The 14,783-nt window shown below is 48.3% G+C and overlaps 1 protein-coding gene across 1 annotated transcript in view; it reads right to left on the bottom strand.

Moving 5' to 3' along the window:
• Nucleotides 1-14,783, bottom strand: part of TLL2 (tolloid like 2) — a gene marked incomplete at both ends in the record, with an annotated part of 97,931 nt that overhangs the window by 18,521 nt on the left and 64,627 nt on the right. The window contains 3 exons of the mRNA XM_084245007.1: nt 4,569-4,671; nt 9,614-9,729; nt 12,141-12,265. Of these exons, the coding sequence (XP_084101133.1) occupies nt 4,569-4,671; nt 9,614-9,729; nt 12,141-12,265 (344 nt within the window). The remainder of the gene's footprint in view (nt 1-4,568; nt 4,672-9,613; nt 9,730-12,140; nt 12,266-14,783) is intronic.

The raw sequence follows: 14,783 nt of genomic DNA, 5'->3' as shown, positions 1-14,783 counted from the left end.
AGACAGCCGTGTCTGCCCAGGACTCGGGAGGAGATAGAAGTCATAGGCTAAGGTGTTCTTAGGCATTGGTAACGCCAGGTGTGGTGGAATAACTGAGAAATTGTTTCTAAGTAACGTTTCTCCCCAAATCACCTTGTAATTGTTGACCAGAACTGTCCACTTTGTCCCTTGACCATTATCTCACCCCCCTCACTTTCGACCCTCACGGATCCAGCAAAGGCCCCCTTTGAGTGAGCATGTCCACACCAGATTGTCCTGAACACTTGCACGGGTTATCTCGTTGCATCCCCACACCTTCTGAATTAGGGACTATTCTTAATCTTGTTTAGAAAACTAAGGACTGGAGGGTTTGAATTGATTTATACTCGATCTGAGTTACACCCGAAGTAAAAGCAGGATTTAAAACCTGGCTGTCTGAGCTCTTGGCCTTAGCTTTCAAGGTCACCTTCATCACCGCCACCATCAACAGAACTTCTCTGTTGGAGCTACAGTGCTGAATGCTGTACATTTTGGATACAGCGGCGTTAAATCCGTTCTCTGGGAATGTAAACACTGTCCCCACTTTCCAGTTTGGACGCTGCCGCATAGGAATGAAGATCAAAGCCTTGAGCCACAAAGCCTGCGCGATGCCAGGCGTGGCCCTCAGACTCACACTGTCACTCCTGCTCACTTGGGAGGCTGCCTGCCCAGCGAGGCCTGGCAGTGAGGCCGCGGACACTGATTGGCCAGCCTGGCCTCTCTGAACTGCCCTCCCTACTTCAGGGAAAGTGGGGAAAAAGGGCTTTTGTCTGCATTGTGCTGGGACAGAATACCCAAAGACAGTTCTGCATACAAAAGTGCATTGTTAGACTAATTCCTCCAGCAGGAATGAGGGAAGGGATATAAAGAACAGGACAGTATTTAAGATGAGGATGAGCTCTCTCGGCAGCCACCTTCCTCCCTGCTGGAGATGCCGTTTCATAAGTGACCCCTGAAAATGAAAAAGACTCGATAACTTTAACCAGCCAGGAAACGTGTACCATCTGCTTCCATTTCCCTCTCATCACTGTGTGAAAACCAGGGTCCCAAACAGCTTCCTTCCAAGGAGACTAACAGGCCGAGAGAAATTAGACTTGAGAAAAGGTGTCAAATTCCTAAACTGAAATCTGGTTCCTGGCTGCGGAGGAGGAGTTTAATAAGGATATCTAGAAGAGGAAATGCAGATGAGGACAGGACAAGTGGGCTCCGTGGGGAGTCATAAAGGATTCATTCATAAAAAGTTATGCCTCTATTATGCCTGGATTTTCACACACTGCCCTGGGAAAATATGCAACGCACAGTTTTTCAGAGCAAGATGCATACTTTCACAATCCGCCCTAATCCGCTCTCCCTCCCGCCAAAGGGGCATTGACCTGCCTCCTCTCCGCAGATCTCATGGCACTGACCCCTTCCAGGGACCAGCTTGGCCCACACAATGCACTTGTTCCTAACACAAAAGTTCACTAACAACTGCATTTGGAAACATCAGAGCAGGCCAAATAGTTGGCAAAGGAGAACGGCTGCACATGAAGAATGATGGTTACAGGCACCGGGCCAGGCCTGGGCAGCACCACGCAAGCGCACACGCTGCAAACGTGTATAAAATATGATCTCGCACCCCAACAATCCCAACCAACAAAACACCACTGACAACAACGAACAGCAAAATCGCCATCGAATCGATGAAAGCATAGCCACAGAGACCAGGACCTGTAGTGAGAAAGTTCTTGTTTCAAGTTCAAGGAAAGGGAAGGCCTGGAAATCCCTCGGCCTGGCCTCGTTCTCACGAGTGGCCTTGGCCCTCTCTGGGGAGCTTCAGTGGCAGCGAGCGCCCTCCTCCTGAGTCCTTTAAGTCTATCTCATTGGGGGGTGAGGGGGTGGCAAGAGGGTATAGGATTCCAGATTTAGCAAACAAAAATACGGGAAGCCCAGTTAAATTTGAATTTCAGATAAATAATGAATCATGCATCTTATCTGGCGGTCCTAGGGGAGACCCTCCTCAGATTCAGCAGTGTCCTCTCCCCACCATGGGGACATCTACATTCTGGCCTGGTCTCAGCTATCAGTTGGCTATGTAGCCTGAGCAAGCCGGTCTGCTCTAGGGGAGCATGGTATTCTCATGTCAGTGTGGGGCTGAGGGGTCTAGAACATTCCCTTGAAAGTCCTTCCATGCAGCTCCTTTTATTAGTTTAAGCATAAAATAAGAGCGGAACACATTCTTATAAAAGATGCAACCTAGAAGTATATGAACCAAACCACGAAGTTGTTTGCCCACTCGTTTTGTCCTTTCTCAGTATCTGATGAGCACCACCCAGGCCCCTTTCCACGCACCTGATACTAGACGTGCCCAGGTTATTGTGGGTAAATGGGACTGTTCCCTGAGCAGCTCATGGGGATTCTGATTCTATTCCAGAAGTCTATACTCATCAAAGACTTCCCAGCTGTTCTGTAGCCAGGTTTGGGAGCCTCGACCAAGAATCCAAGCTTCTGTCTCTATTTCCATCAGAAATCATTCCCCCGCACAAAGCCACACCTCCCTCCCTGGAGCGGCCAGCACGCACTGTGCGGCTCATATTTGATAACAGCAGAATCCAGGGCGGAGAGCCTTGCCCTGCCACCAGGGAGTGGCGTATGTGTCCTGCATGTGCCTGTCTATGCTTGGCCCAGGGTCCCTAGGCAGTCGACCTGGCTGGATTTCTCCTTGTGGTGGTACCCCCACATAAAAACTGCCCTGGCTCCTTGCCAAAGCACCCATGGACACAATTTCTACCTGTTTGTACCTGATTTGAATTCATGACCCTTTGGACAGAAGGGGCCTGGGTGTTCTTCCCAATGGCAGCTGACCTGGCTAAGCCCCTTGGCCATACAGAAACCTAATACAGGCTCCCAGGGTCCAGCCAGACCCTATCCCAGTCTCTTCTGAATGCAGGGATCCAACACGAAGCCAGGCTGCGCCTAGCTGTGAAACTCCCCTGCTCCCCTCTCGTTTTTCTCTCCTGCCTGCATCTATACTCGGCCGTCCTGTCGGCAGCTCCGTCTCAACCAGTTGTTCACAGCACAAGTCTGGCTTTTCTGCCCATGTGAAGACATGCTGGGGACAAAGTTCTCACTGAGAGCTTAGACTCACAGACTGGAGGCCCACCCTGCGGAACCCTCTAAAAATGAGGACAAGCCACTCTCAGTTGCGGCCTTTCTGTTGGCTCCTTGTGAACTGCTTCTCTCTGGCTCCACCACAGTGTTAGGGCAATTTCCCAGAGAAATCAGGCAGCACTCAGAGAGTGGACAGAGAGAGAGAGAGAAAGATGTATTTGTCACACCGGCAGGCTCAGTGGGATAGCTCCCAAAAGTCTACGCCTGAATTGCAGGAATGGTAAGGTTTTATACAGTTTGTATGCAAAGCTTGTCACCTCATCCATCATAGACTTTCTTCATTGATTGGGAAGGGGATCAAGGTAGCTGTAGCTACTACTGTGGACAAGCAACACACCGCAGGAACTTTCTGCTCCAGCAAGCAACAGAATCCAAGCAGCAGACTCAGCAACTTCCTGCTTCAATAGTTGCCATCCACTCCTGGAACACCACTGGGCCTCCACATATGAACCTTCCCTGGTCATCCACGAGCTATTCCCGCTCTGGTCACCCAACCTGAGCAAACTGGCCCTTCTCCTTATGCCACCTGCTCACTGCCTCTCAGGTCCACGCTGCTTTTTCACGGGGGAGTTCCTGTTCTGTTCATCTCCCCAAAAGAATTCATGTTCATCATAGGAAAATGAAAAAATACAGCTAAGCCAAGAACAACATAATAAAAAAAAAAAAACCACTCTGCCATCCAGAAATAACCACTGTGTGCAATTTGTTTATAATTCCAGTGGATATTTATATTGTAGATGACAAAATGGTTTCTCCCAGTTGCGTTTAGCCCACACAATACTTTCAGTAATTCATTGTAATTGTGGTCAGGATCTTCATTCTGCAGTTTGCCACACTCCCCACCACTCCTTATGTATTATGCCAACCACCTCACTCATTCACACTTTATCCTGAGTTTGCAATGCCTGCATACTCTAGATGTAAATGTATTTTTGTTACAATGGAATCCTACACATTCTGCCACACCTTCTTGGTGTAATAATGTATGATGAACACCTTTCTGTATCAATGAGGAGTCACCTCCAGCTTTACTTTTAATGGCTGGAGAGTTTTCCATTGAAACGATGTATCATAATTTATTCAGCTAACCCCTACTCTTAAACGTTTCAATTGTTTTCAATTTTCCCTGCTCCAGTGAACAGCCCTGGAACTGGAACTTTGCACACTTCCTTAATTAGTTCCCTAGGATAAATTCCAAGAAGTAGAATTGCTGGGTCAAAGGATATTTGCAGTTTTAAAAGCTTTTAACATGTGTGGCCAAATGGAGGGTTGAGACTTTTACAATGACACAGGCCCCTGAGAGCTTCCTGTGGCTGCGACGGATGGACCCTTCCAAACATTAACAGCACCACGCAGAACACCCCATCACTTGTCTCAGAGGCTTTCTAAAGTCAACTCACCCAACAGGGGGGCCTTTCTCCAGTAACCATCCCGGACCTCCACGTAATCGTACCAGCACAGGCGGCTTTTAAACAAATCCATGGATGTGAAGTTTAAGATGATCTGTAAAGAATTACCGCAAAGTGAGTTTGGGCAGCGAAGCCCAAGTTGTCTAGAAAGATCCAGGTTGCACTCAGGCATTCTCATGTTACACTCTAGCAGCCAGAGCTCAGACCACAGTGGGAGTGTCCTCGCAGACACACGCTCACAGGAAGCTCATGACATTAAATAATAAACCTTAGCAGGATGGGGAGTAAACAGAGGAGATGAGTCCTTGGGCTCTGTCTGGGGAATAACTTGAGCTTTTGAAGTCACTAGGTGGTTTACAAAAAGCGAGATGCATTAAAAAGACAGGCCGGGACTCCTACAGACAGGGGATTTGGAAGGAGGTAAGGGGTCAATGAAGTTCAAAGGTACATAAAGATCTTAGCGCATCATCAATCACTCCAGAGGGGCTGGATTAGCCAGAGCACATCTGAGCACCTCTGGGATCAACATCCCCTGGGAAGGACCTCACTCTCTGAGGTGTGGTATATCTAATAGCCTTTCTACATTCATTCATTCATTCGTTCGTTCATTCGTTCGATCCACCACTGTTTGTTGTCCACCTACCACATACCCATCTGTGTTGGTCAATTGAGATAGAAAGATCAGTAAAAAGCAAGACAGGAGTCTGCTTTTAGGGACCCCAGAGAATCAAGCCAATCAGAACATTATGAGAAGAGAAGACAGAAAGGGCATCTGGAGCCCCAAGAAGGGAGAGATAAATTCTGCCTTGTGATAACTGAGCAAAGCTTCTCAGAGGAAGTGGCATTAAATCTAAGGGGTATAAAGATTGATAAATTTAAATCTAAGTGGGCAGGGAAGTAGGGTAAGATAGCATTTGGGTGAGAGGGGAGATGTTTGGGGAACCGAAATGAAAGCGCAGTGCAGGTCTGTGTGTGTCTCGAGGAGGAATGAAGGCTGGGGAGGTGTACAGTGCAGGGGGGCCCCAAAGAAGGTTTCTATTCTGGACATTCTTGAGGCCACTGAATGGGGGCCCTTACCCACCAACAGTGAAGGTAGCTGGGGGCCCAGAGGACTGGGCACACCATACTTCATGTGTTCCCCTCTCCCTTTACCCCACTCAAGCCCCATGCTGCAAGGTGGCCACACCTTCAGTCAGAGCAGCAGCACCTCTCTCTCAGCCTGTCCTCCACATCCTGCTCCTCCTTTCTCAGCTCTTCTTGCTCTCCAGGGGTCTGCTGACCTCTGTTAGCCCCTGCACCCCTGCACCCTGCCCCTAATCATTTTCCTTCTAGGGGGACCTTGCTCTCAGTCAGTATATGTCTCTCTAATATCCTTACCTTCCCCTTCCAGCAGCCACTTCCTTTTAGACAGTCCCTCTGCTCTAAGTAAAGCCTTAGACTGGAGGGCCCAGGTCAAAGGTCCAGTGTCCTCTGGCCAAATCAAAAGGACTGTTACTGTCCTCATGCTCCTTGACCATGCTGCTTTGAGCCTCTCCTCTCTGGTTCTCATGACACCAGTCACTGTTGGCTCTCCTCTGCTGGCTTCTGTCCTCCCTGCTCCCCATTCACTTCCAGGCACCTCAAAATAAAGCACTGGCCTCCAGCTTCCCTGCCTGTAGGTAACACATCTGCCCCTCACTCCACCCCCAGTCGCCAGGTGCAGCAATTTGGAGTTATCTCTACTTTGCCCCTCTCACTGTCCTCCCCGGATCTGGTCACAGACTCTTCCTCTAAGATGTATGTGCTCCTCCCCCAACCCTCAGGACAGCCCTGCCGCCCCTTCAACGGCTCCTCCGGCATTGTTCCTGCTGGGAGGAGTCCCCGACTCCCCCTGTTGTGCCCTGCCCATTCTGCACACTAGGGCTTCTAGATCAATCTTGTGCTAATGGCTCATCCCTGCCAGATCCCTCCTAGGTAGAAAACTCCCATGGCTCCCTATGCCACCATCTCATTGACTAAACTCAGTGACTTTCCAGAGCCTCCAGGGCCCATCCTTGTGTGACCTAATCTCCCACTGATCTGTCCATGCGGATAGCCCAGTAGGCCTCGCTCCAGCCTACTCAAGGCCCAGCTCAAGGGTGCCTCCTCCCACCCTGAGTCCTTGTCTGATCGCCTGGGTGCACGTGGTCTTTCTCTTTGCAACAGCAACTCGTCTCTGTTATGGTGACTGCACAGCAGGTATTTAGAGTCAGGCAGATCTGGATTTCTTCTCAGCTCTACCACTCACTAACTGTGGAATCTTGAGCAAACATGTGTCCTCCTGGACCCTGAGTTTCTGCATCTATAAAACAACAGCCACACTGTTGGGTTGTTGAAGGGACTGCATGAGAGACTGTATATAGTGTGGGGAGGGCCGTGCCTGGCATACAACAGGCACTCAATAAACAACAATTTTAAAAATCAAGCCACACTGAGTGTGCACTTATGCACCATAAACCAGACCCACTAAGTGCTCTTCACAGGCTGCCTGTCTTGATTGGCACTGAGAGTGCCCATCACTCCCCCTGGGGGGATCCCACCCAAATTTTAGGTCTCAGGACGAGTAGCACCTTCTTCCACAAAGGCCTGTGATCTCCCAGGAAATGAAGTCGGGACCAGAAAGTAACAGGGCAACTCACCTCCGTGTTGTTCAGTGCATGTGCATGTGTAGAGTGTGAGAGTGTGTGTGTGAGGTGTGGTTCTCCACCCTGACTGCAGATTAGATTTACCCCAAAAGCTTAAAAAAAAATGTTGGTGTCAAACATATGCCCCTCCTTCACCCAAGTCAGGCCGCCTGGGCTGGGGGACCCTAGCTAGACGTTGAGTCTCTTAAAGACAGGGATAAGGATTGTACTTAGATTGTACTTAGATTTCCCTCATATCACATTCAAGTGGAAAAGCCAGCAGTACTAGCTCACTGGATGCAACATTAATCACCAGCTTTTTTCAGGAAGAGAATATTATTATAATTTCCTTGGTAACATATTCATGATCTGAATGAATGGGATAATTATTCAGGCTAATTATTTTAAGTATGTTAGTGAACCACAAAGACCATAGGGGAAGAGGCGATGAACAAGAGGTGATACTCGAATCAATCAAGTTTGCTAATTACTGGCAGCTCTGGGGAAGGCTGGGGGAAGCAGATATTGAAATAATTGGTGCAGGAACTTCAATGATGCATATTCTCCCTGCCCCCAGTTAACAATAGTAATTAAGGCTCGGTGAATCTTATGCAGCTAGCTCCAGCACACATCCTCTGCTACACAGGGCAATTCAATGGTTTGGGGGTTACCAAAATCTTTCCTCTTCCTCCTCTTCTTTCCTGCCTCCCTCTAGGTAATGCCCCCAGCAGGCACAGGGACAGCACATCCACCCTGGGCCAACACGTCTGGATACTCTCAGGGTCAAGATGACAACTACATTGTCTTTAAGCTTTGAGCCAGTGTGTGCATGTGGGTGTTGTGTGTGTGTATGTAGGCGTGTGTGTGTGTGTGTAAATACAGGTTCAACTGTCTATTTGCCTGTCCCCTTTGTGGAATTATAAAGGATGATGGTTAAGCATCCAGGTTCTCAGAGTCAAATCACTTGGTTCAAATCCCCACTTGGCAATAAGACTATGTATGCAGCTTTGGATAAGTCTTACCTGTAAAATGAATGTGGTAATAACAACTACCCCATGAATTGTCGTGAAGATTAAATGAGAGAATCTCCATAATATGTGAGAACAGGACCCAAACCACAGAAAATGCTCTCAATGTAAAGCTTTGAATGAGGGCTATCTGCAGGTTGGCTACAGGTATCAGAAAATCCAACACTCCCCTCTGTATTCCCAGCTGCAGGGCTTTCATTCGACTACTCATCCATCCACATGTCCATTCAACACTATATTGTGTGACTGTACATGGGCTGGGGTGCTGGGAGCTGGGGTGAGCAACCTCTGACTTCAATGAGTTTAGGGTCTAGAAGGTAGACAGCTGAATACACCAGCAATCAGGATATTACGAGACAAACTATAACAGCTAGGGCTGTAGGGCAGTGGACCCAAGGGACAGAGAGCACCTCTCAACAATAGCTACATCTAGTTTGAAACAACTTGAAGACCCCTTGGATTTGTTAAGAGATAATAGTGAAAAAGACACAAGATTTGAAACACAAAGCCTTCAGTTCCCAGTTCTGTATCTTACTGTGAATTTGGGCAATTTTTCAAATGTTTGAATCTCAGATTACTTATCATACAATGGATACAGGGAGATGCATGCTGCGGGGAAGTTCAGACCATATCACCTTTGGGCCAGGGCAAAAGAGGGCCCTCCCCTTGGATTCAGCTCCAGAGAGGCATGGAATCTGCAGGCCTCTCCAGCTCCTAGATGGCACTCCAGGAAGACAGGACCCTGGAATTCCCTGTCCAATTAGCCCTGAGCCCACTTACAGGGCAGGTGAAGACCCATGCATCCACCAAGGATCCATCCTCCCTGGGGCACACAGCACACATGGCCATGCCACTTTCCTGGAAAGGCAGCCAAGGAGTGACTTTTTGCAAGGCTGGAGTGGCAGGTGCTCAGGAGTGTGCACTGGGCTCTGGCCCACAGTGCTCCTGAGATGGAACTGGGGCTGGGAAGAGACTCTGGGGATGGTTACAGCTTGGGGGCTAGTTCTTCCCATATTGCTTCCACAGGGGCACGCTGATGCCTTTAGGAATTCCAAATTGGCTCCTTGCCTTCCAGGGAATTCTGATGGTGTATTTACCATGGTGAAAGCATAGAGCCTACTTTGTTTTACAAACTCAACTTGACGTATAATCTATGTGGACATTTAGTACCTAGGCCTTTATCAGTATGGGGAAACTAGTTGAAAAGTCTAGAAGTAAATGATGGTACACAAGCTAGGCTGGGGCCTGGCGTAGAGTGGGAGCACGTAACCTAACAGCTACTATCACCCTTATGAATAATAATAATTCCTCACACCCACCTGGCTCAAAGGATGCTAGTCACCTCCTGGGGTGGTTTCACACCTACCTTTTCCCCTGGAGTCACCGATATCCTCCAGACGCAGTGGGAGTAGGAAGGGTAGCCGTTTGGAAAACCAGGTGCAGAGAAGTTTCCCGTCGTGTCCTGCAGGGTCTCCCCGCACGCTGCACGGGCAAAAGCACAGCTGTGATCCCGCCACATGCCCCCCCCACCCAGGCAGCTCCCGGAACAGGCTGCAAAGACAGCTTTCTTCTGCCAAACCCTCGGATCACGCTGGTGAGAAGTGTGCACTTAGGCAGATTGACATTTTTCTGGCTAACAAAACAGAACATGGGGGGTGGGTGCCAAAGGGTGTCACCCCAGGACATTCTTCTGAGGATCTCAGAATCAATTGTGGCCAAGAGCTGGGTTTTAATCTCAGCTCTCCAGGCAGCTGTGTGCTGGTGGGCGAGACCCCAGCCTCACTGGTCGTTCCTTGTCTTATGAGTGAAACAGACAGGATCTACCTAGCGGGTTAAGGCAATCAACTGCATTCCGATACATCAGCTCAGTGCTCATAGCCGGCTTCGCAGTTACCACTAGCAGCATTTGTGGTAGAGAGACTAGGAGGTAAGTAGGGATAGTAAAAAGAAAAACACAGTGAAACTGTTAGCAGCAATTTTTCCTCTTCTTTTTCTGCAACCCGTCTCTAAAAGAGCTACAAAAGAAGAAAACAGAGAAATGACCCGGGGCACCAGAAGCTGGAATATTCTACGGTAGCCTACTCTGCTCTTAAATGTTTGAGAGCTGCCTGCTTAGGAGTCTAAAAACTAGTCCTATGTATGTGAAAACTATTTCCCTGGGATTTGTTCTCAAAACAATTAAAAAGGTATCTGAATGAGTAAGCTTGGAAACTGCAGATTCATGTCCCTCATCCCCAGGCATTCATACCCCAAAGTCCCGGACTTTGATTTGCTGGTGTTCCTCCTGTTAAGGGGTCCCCTCCAAAGCGTGGGAAACAAGCATGCTTACACAGCTTTTCCTACAGGCAGCTCAGCCTCTGCACAGCAGCCACCGCATTTCTAGTCACTCCTGGAAACGACTGGAAGTTGCACTTTGGAAGTGGCAGGGAGGCACAGAGAGAACAGCCAGCCCATCCTTGCCTCAGGAAATCCTGGATATTGGGGCTTCAGTATCATGTTACCGAACAACTGGCAGGCTTCATGAGGGTCAAGCCCAGCAGTCACCACCCCCCGACGGCTCCATGGAAATTATTTTCGAACAATCACTGACATTCTGCAAGAACAGATACATTACTGCTTGGCTCCATGGTATTTACCAGCTGCCCTGAATCCTTTGGGAAGCGAGAGGCATATACATTATAACTAAATAAATAGGATGGCATTTCCTAGGGACTGCTATAAGGTTTCTCTTTCAATACAGCCGGGTTACATGATATGTATGTCCTGTATTTCAGCTCTAACATGTCCCCAGATGACTAATCGCTGGATGGACATATTTCCTAGAGTTTCATGGGGAGCAAGCTCCACGCAGCCCTTGCAAGCACTGTGATCCTGCTTAACAGGGCAACGTGATAGTCCAGATTTTCTAAGATGGAGCTGATTTCCAATACTCTGTTCCACGGTCAAGTCACGTGTCAGTGCGGGAAGTTAGAAAAAGTTCCCAGAACTGTTGGTGATAGACTTTCCTTCTCTCTCCCCAAGTCACTGAACTGCATTCTCTCCCATCAGTGGTAAAAATGTGTCTGCTATAACGAATGTTTTGCATTGAAACTCTACAGCTACAAAAGATTTACTCTTCCAATCACACTGTCGGCAACTTTTGCTATAGGAGTGATCTCAGTGAAATCAGAGAAGAATGAGCAAGATTGGCCCTCAATATAAGTTCACCCCAGGACAGTGGGGGTGGGGTGTGTGATGATGCCAAAGCCAGAGGGTCAAAAGGAAAGAGGGCAGACTTGAACATCGCCTCCAAGCCCAGAGTGCTACCCAGTCTCAAGCGGCATATTGCTGATCACTGACCAGACCCCGGATGGCCAGGACAACCCCCGAACCACAGAAATGACCTCATGAGGCACTGAGACATCCTCCAACTCCAGGGTTTGGAAAGCTGATTTACTCTTCCAGAAATGCTCTCCTTTGTACTTTGCCTTTCTACAAAACCTTTACCTCTTGTTTCCCCAAACCCAGAACTCCTACTTGCATCAAAAGGAGAGGTGTTTTCACCTTTATGGGGTACACACTGCACCCCTGTTCACTGTTGTTCCACTGTACCTTCTCCCTCTTCTGAACATCAGGTCTTTGCCATAGAATTCCAATACTTCCCACAATCAAGCTGTGGGCTCTGAGACCTATTATTCACCTGACTACCTGCAACCACTTCACCATTCAGGCTTCCCCCGCTGCCTAGCACCTCCTGCCAGCAGCACCCCAGAAATGATAGCATCCAGGGAGTTGTCTGATCAGGTACCCCAAAGTGTTTTCCAAGCCAGGAGGAATGTTTGCAGATTTCACTCGAGTTGTGCTCCTGGGTCGTGGTCTGGAGGCCCCGGAGAACCCCCAAAATTCACAGTTACCTGGGCACTTGTACAGCTTCCTGGCTTGAGCTATGTCTCCCTGGCTGAGCCGTACGCGCTGGCCAATGGTTGGCCTGATGCCATTGTCATCTCGACGGGGGAGGATGGTGTCTAAGAAAACTCCTCTACAGGAGGCAAAGAGGGAGAGAGAAAGGAGAGAGAAGTCAAGGCTGTCTGGTCATCATGCGGAGAGTTGTAGTCTTCAGTCCTTGCCCACAACCCCATCAATGTTCCCACTTGCTGGCCACCCCTCCCCAGCCTGGCAGGACTGAGACGTTTCCCTCCCTCCTCCTGGCATTGCAGCGCTGCAGCTTATCGTGGCCTGCTCACAATCCAGTGAGAAAACAAGTGCCAAGTTTAAAACTCTGCCCTAGTCCAGTGGCCTTAGGACTTCCTTACTGATGTGCACTGAGCATTTCCTCGAAGCCCCAACACTAAGCTCCTGGGGCCACCATTGGCACAGCTGCAGGCAGCAGCACTCAGAGACTGCCAGGGAGTGGTGCCCCTGGAGCTGAGCAGTGGGCAGGAGACTGGCAGGGAGGCTCCAGAGAGAGTGTGAGAGCCAGCCTTGGGTGAGATGCTCAGGGTCTGGACAATAGTGTTGGCTGAAGAACTGGTGAATAATGGGGATGCACATATCTGTGACAAATAATAGTCACTACATCTGCAGTAACTAAAGCAACAAAGCTCTTGATTTGATTGTGTGAATGAAGCATCCGGAAGGATGAGTTTTCAGGAAGTGAGGGAACCCCATAGAACCAAGTCTTCTAAAAATCCACATAGAAAGTCAGTAGAAAGGGCACTGCAGGTATCCAGATAGATTTGCCAAAATCATTCTGAACTCTGGGATAGGAGTGGAACAGTAGCTGTGGTAGATTGTTCAAATAATGAGTTGCCTCTTAGTATCCATATCCCTTTGCAACCTGCAGTTGGTACTCCTTCTATTAAGAGATAGAATCTAATTGTCCACCCACTTGAAACTGGGCTGGCCTTGTTTCTTGCTGTGGCCAATGGGAATGTGACAGAAGTGAAGCCAGTCTAGTTTAAGAGCCTGGGGCTCATGGGCTTGCAAACTCCCACCTCATGCTTTAGGAACTCTGAAGTCCCAGTCTGGATTCCTGGAGGATGAGAGACCATGTGGAGGAGAACCCAGGGGCCTCCATAAACAAGCAGCACAACCACCAGACATGCATTAGCTATCTTAGGTTCCCCAGACCAATCACACTGTCGGCAACTTTTGCTATAGGAGTGATCTCAGTGAAATCAGAGAAGAATGAGCAAGATTGGCCCTCAATATAAAAAAACTAAGTTGTGAACCACTACACGCGGGGCTACATTGTCCTGTAGACATAGAAAACATCAACAGTAGTAGAAGGAATTCTGCCTCCCTCTGTTTTCTTCAGGGAAGCTGCTCTCCACACCCATGTGCTGCCCCTTGCCAATGTCCAACCCTGTAGGATTCTGCGTATTTTTGACGCATACTAACTATTATTTCATAAGTTTGGATCATGGGATGCTACTGGTCTGTGCTAATAAAATGGTTCACATTGACAACAGTGTTAATAATAACTGTTTCCTGAGAGGCAAAAAAAAGCACAGCATTATGAACCCTCTGGTCTAAAAATGGAGATTTTTAAAAAATAAAGTCAAGAAAAGAAATGTCATTGCTAGAAGACACATTGTCTGCTTTCTTGCCTCAGGCTCTGACTTCAGAGGTTTGCATAGTAATTGGCACAAAAGAGGCATCAAGAAGGCAGTGTAGTTCCCACAACCCATTAGTAGTAACTTATCTAAAATTCCTTACAGAGTAAGGATTCTCCTTAACAAAGTGACCATCTCATGTAGGAGTATGTGGGAAGACAGCAACAAGCACACTGGAAATTTCTTCCCTCAGCTAGAGTATTGAAGAGTTCCCTCTCTCATTTGATCCATTCATTCACCTACTCATTTTATGCATATTTATTGAACGCCTACTCTGTGCCAAGTACCAAGTTAGGTGCTGGACACTAGGAGGGAATGAGATACTCTCTGTCCTCAAAGATCTCAGTCTAGTGAGGGAGAGGGAATGTGACAGAGCAACATTAATAGATAAATGTATAGTAATAATCAATAGAGGAATTATAAAGCAATATAAAACAACAGAAACAAGACCCAAGGTACAAGTGTCTCATTTTGATCCATTTGATATTGGCTCTTTGACAAAATCAATACTTTGTTTCTGCTTAGCAGCCTGTAACCCTCAGGCTGATGTGGTAGGACCCTGCAATTCCCTGCACTATTTCCCAAACTTGTGTCAGACAAGCCCCAACACCTCAACATCTCCCCTCCACCTCTCTGGGGTGGACTCTCATCCTGCCACTCCATCAGCTTCCTGAGGCTCCCTGATTAGGACCCTAAGTCTCAGATCCCCAGCCTGTAGAGGAAACCTCGGATTCCATATGGCAATGAGTGGGACATATTTGTCACCCCCTGACCCTTAGCACCAGATTAAGAAACTGCACATGAAATATTTGAGCTGGATAGGGCTTAGCGAGAGTCAAGTCCAACCTCTCATGAGGACACCGAGGCCGGGGGAGGTGGAGGCTTGACTCAGCATGCAGCTTCCCCTAACTGCTGCCTGCCCCTCCCTCAACAGCAAGGTTC

The sequence above is a fragment of the Talpa europaea genome (assembly GCF_964194135.1).
Source record: "Talpa europaea genome assembly, chromosome: 10".
Lineage (NCBI taxonomy): Eukaryota > Metazoa > Chordata > Mammalia > Eulipotyphla > Talpidae > Talpa > Talpa europaea.
Note: the sequence above shows the minus strand (reverse complement) of the source record. Positions and strands in the feature narration are given on the sequence as shown.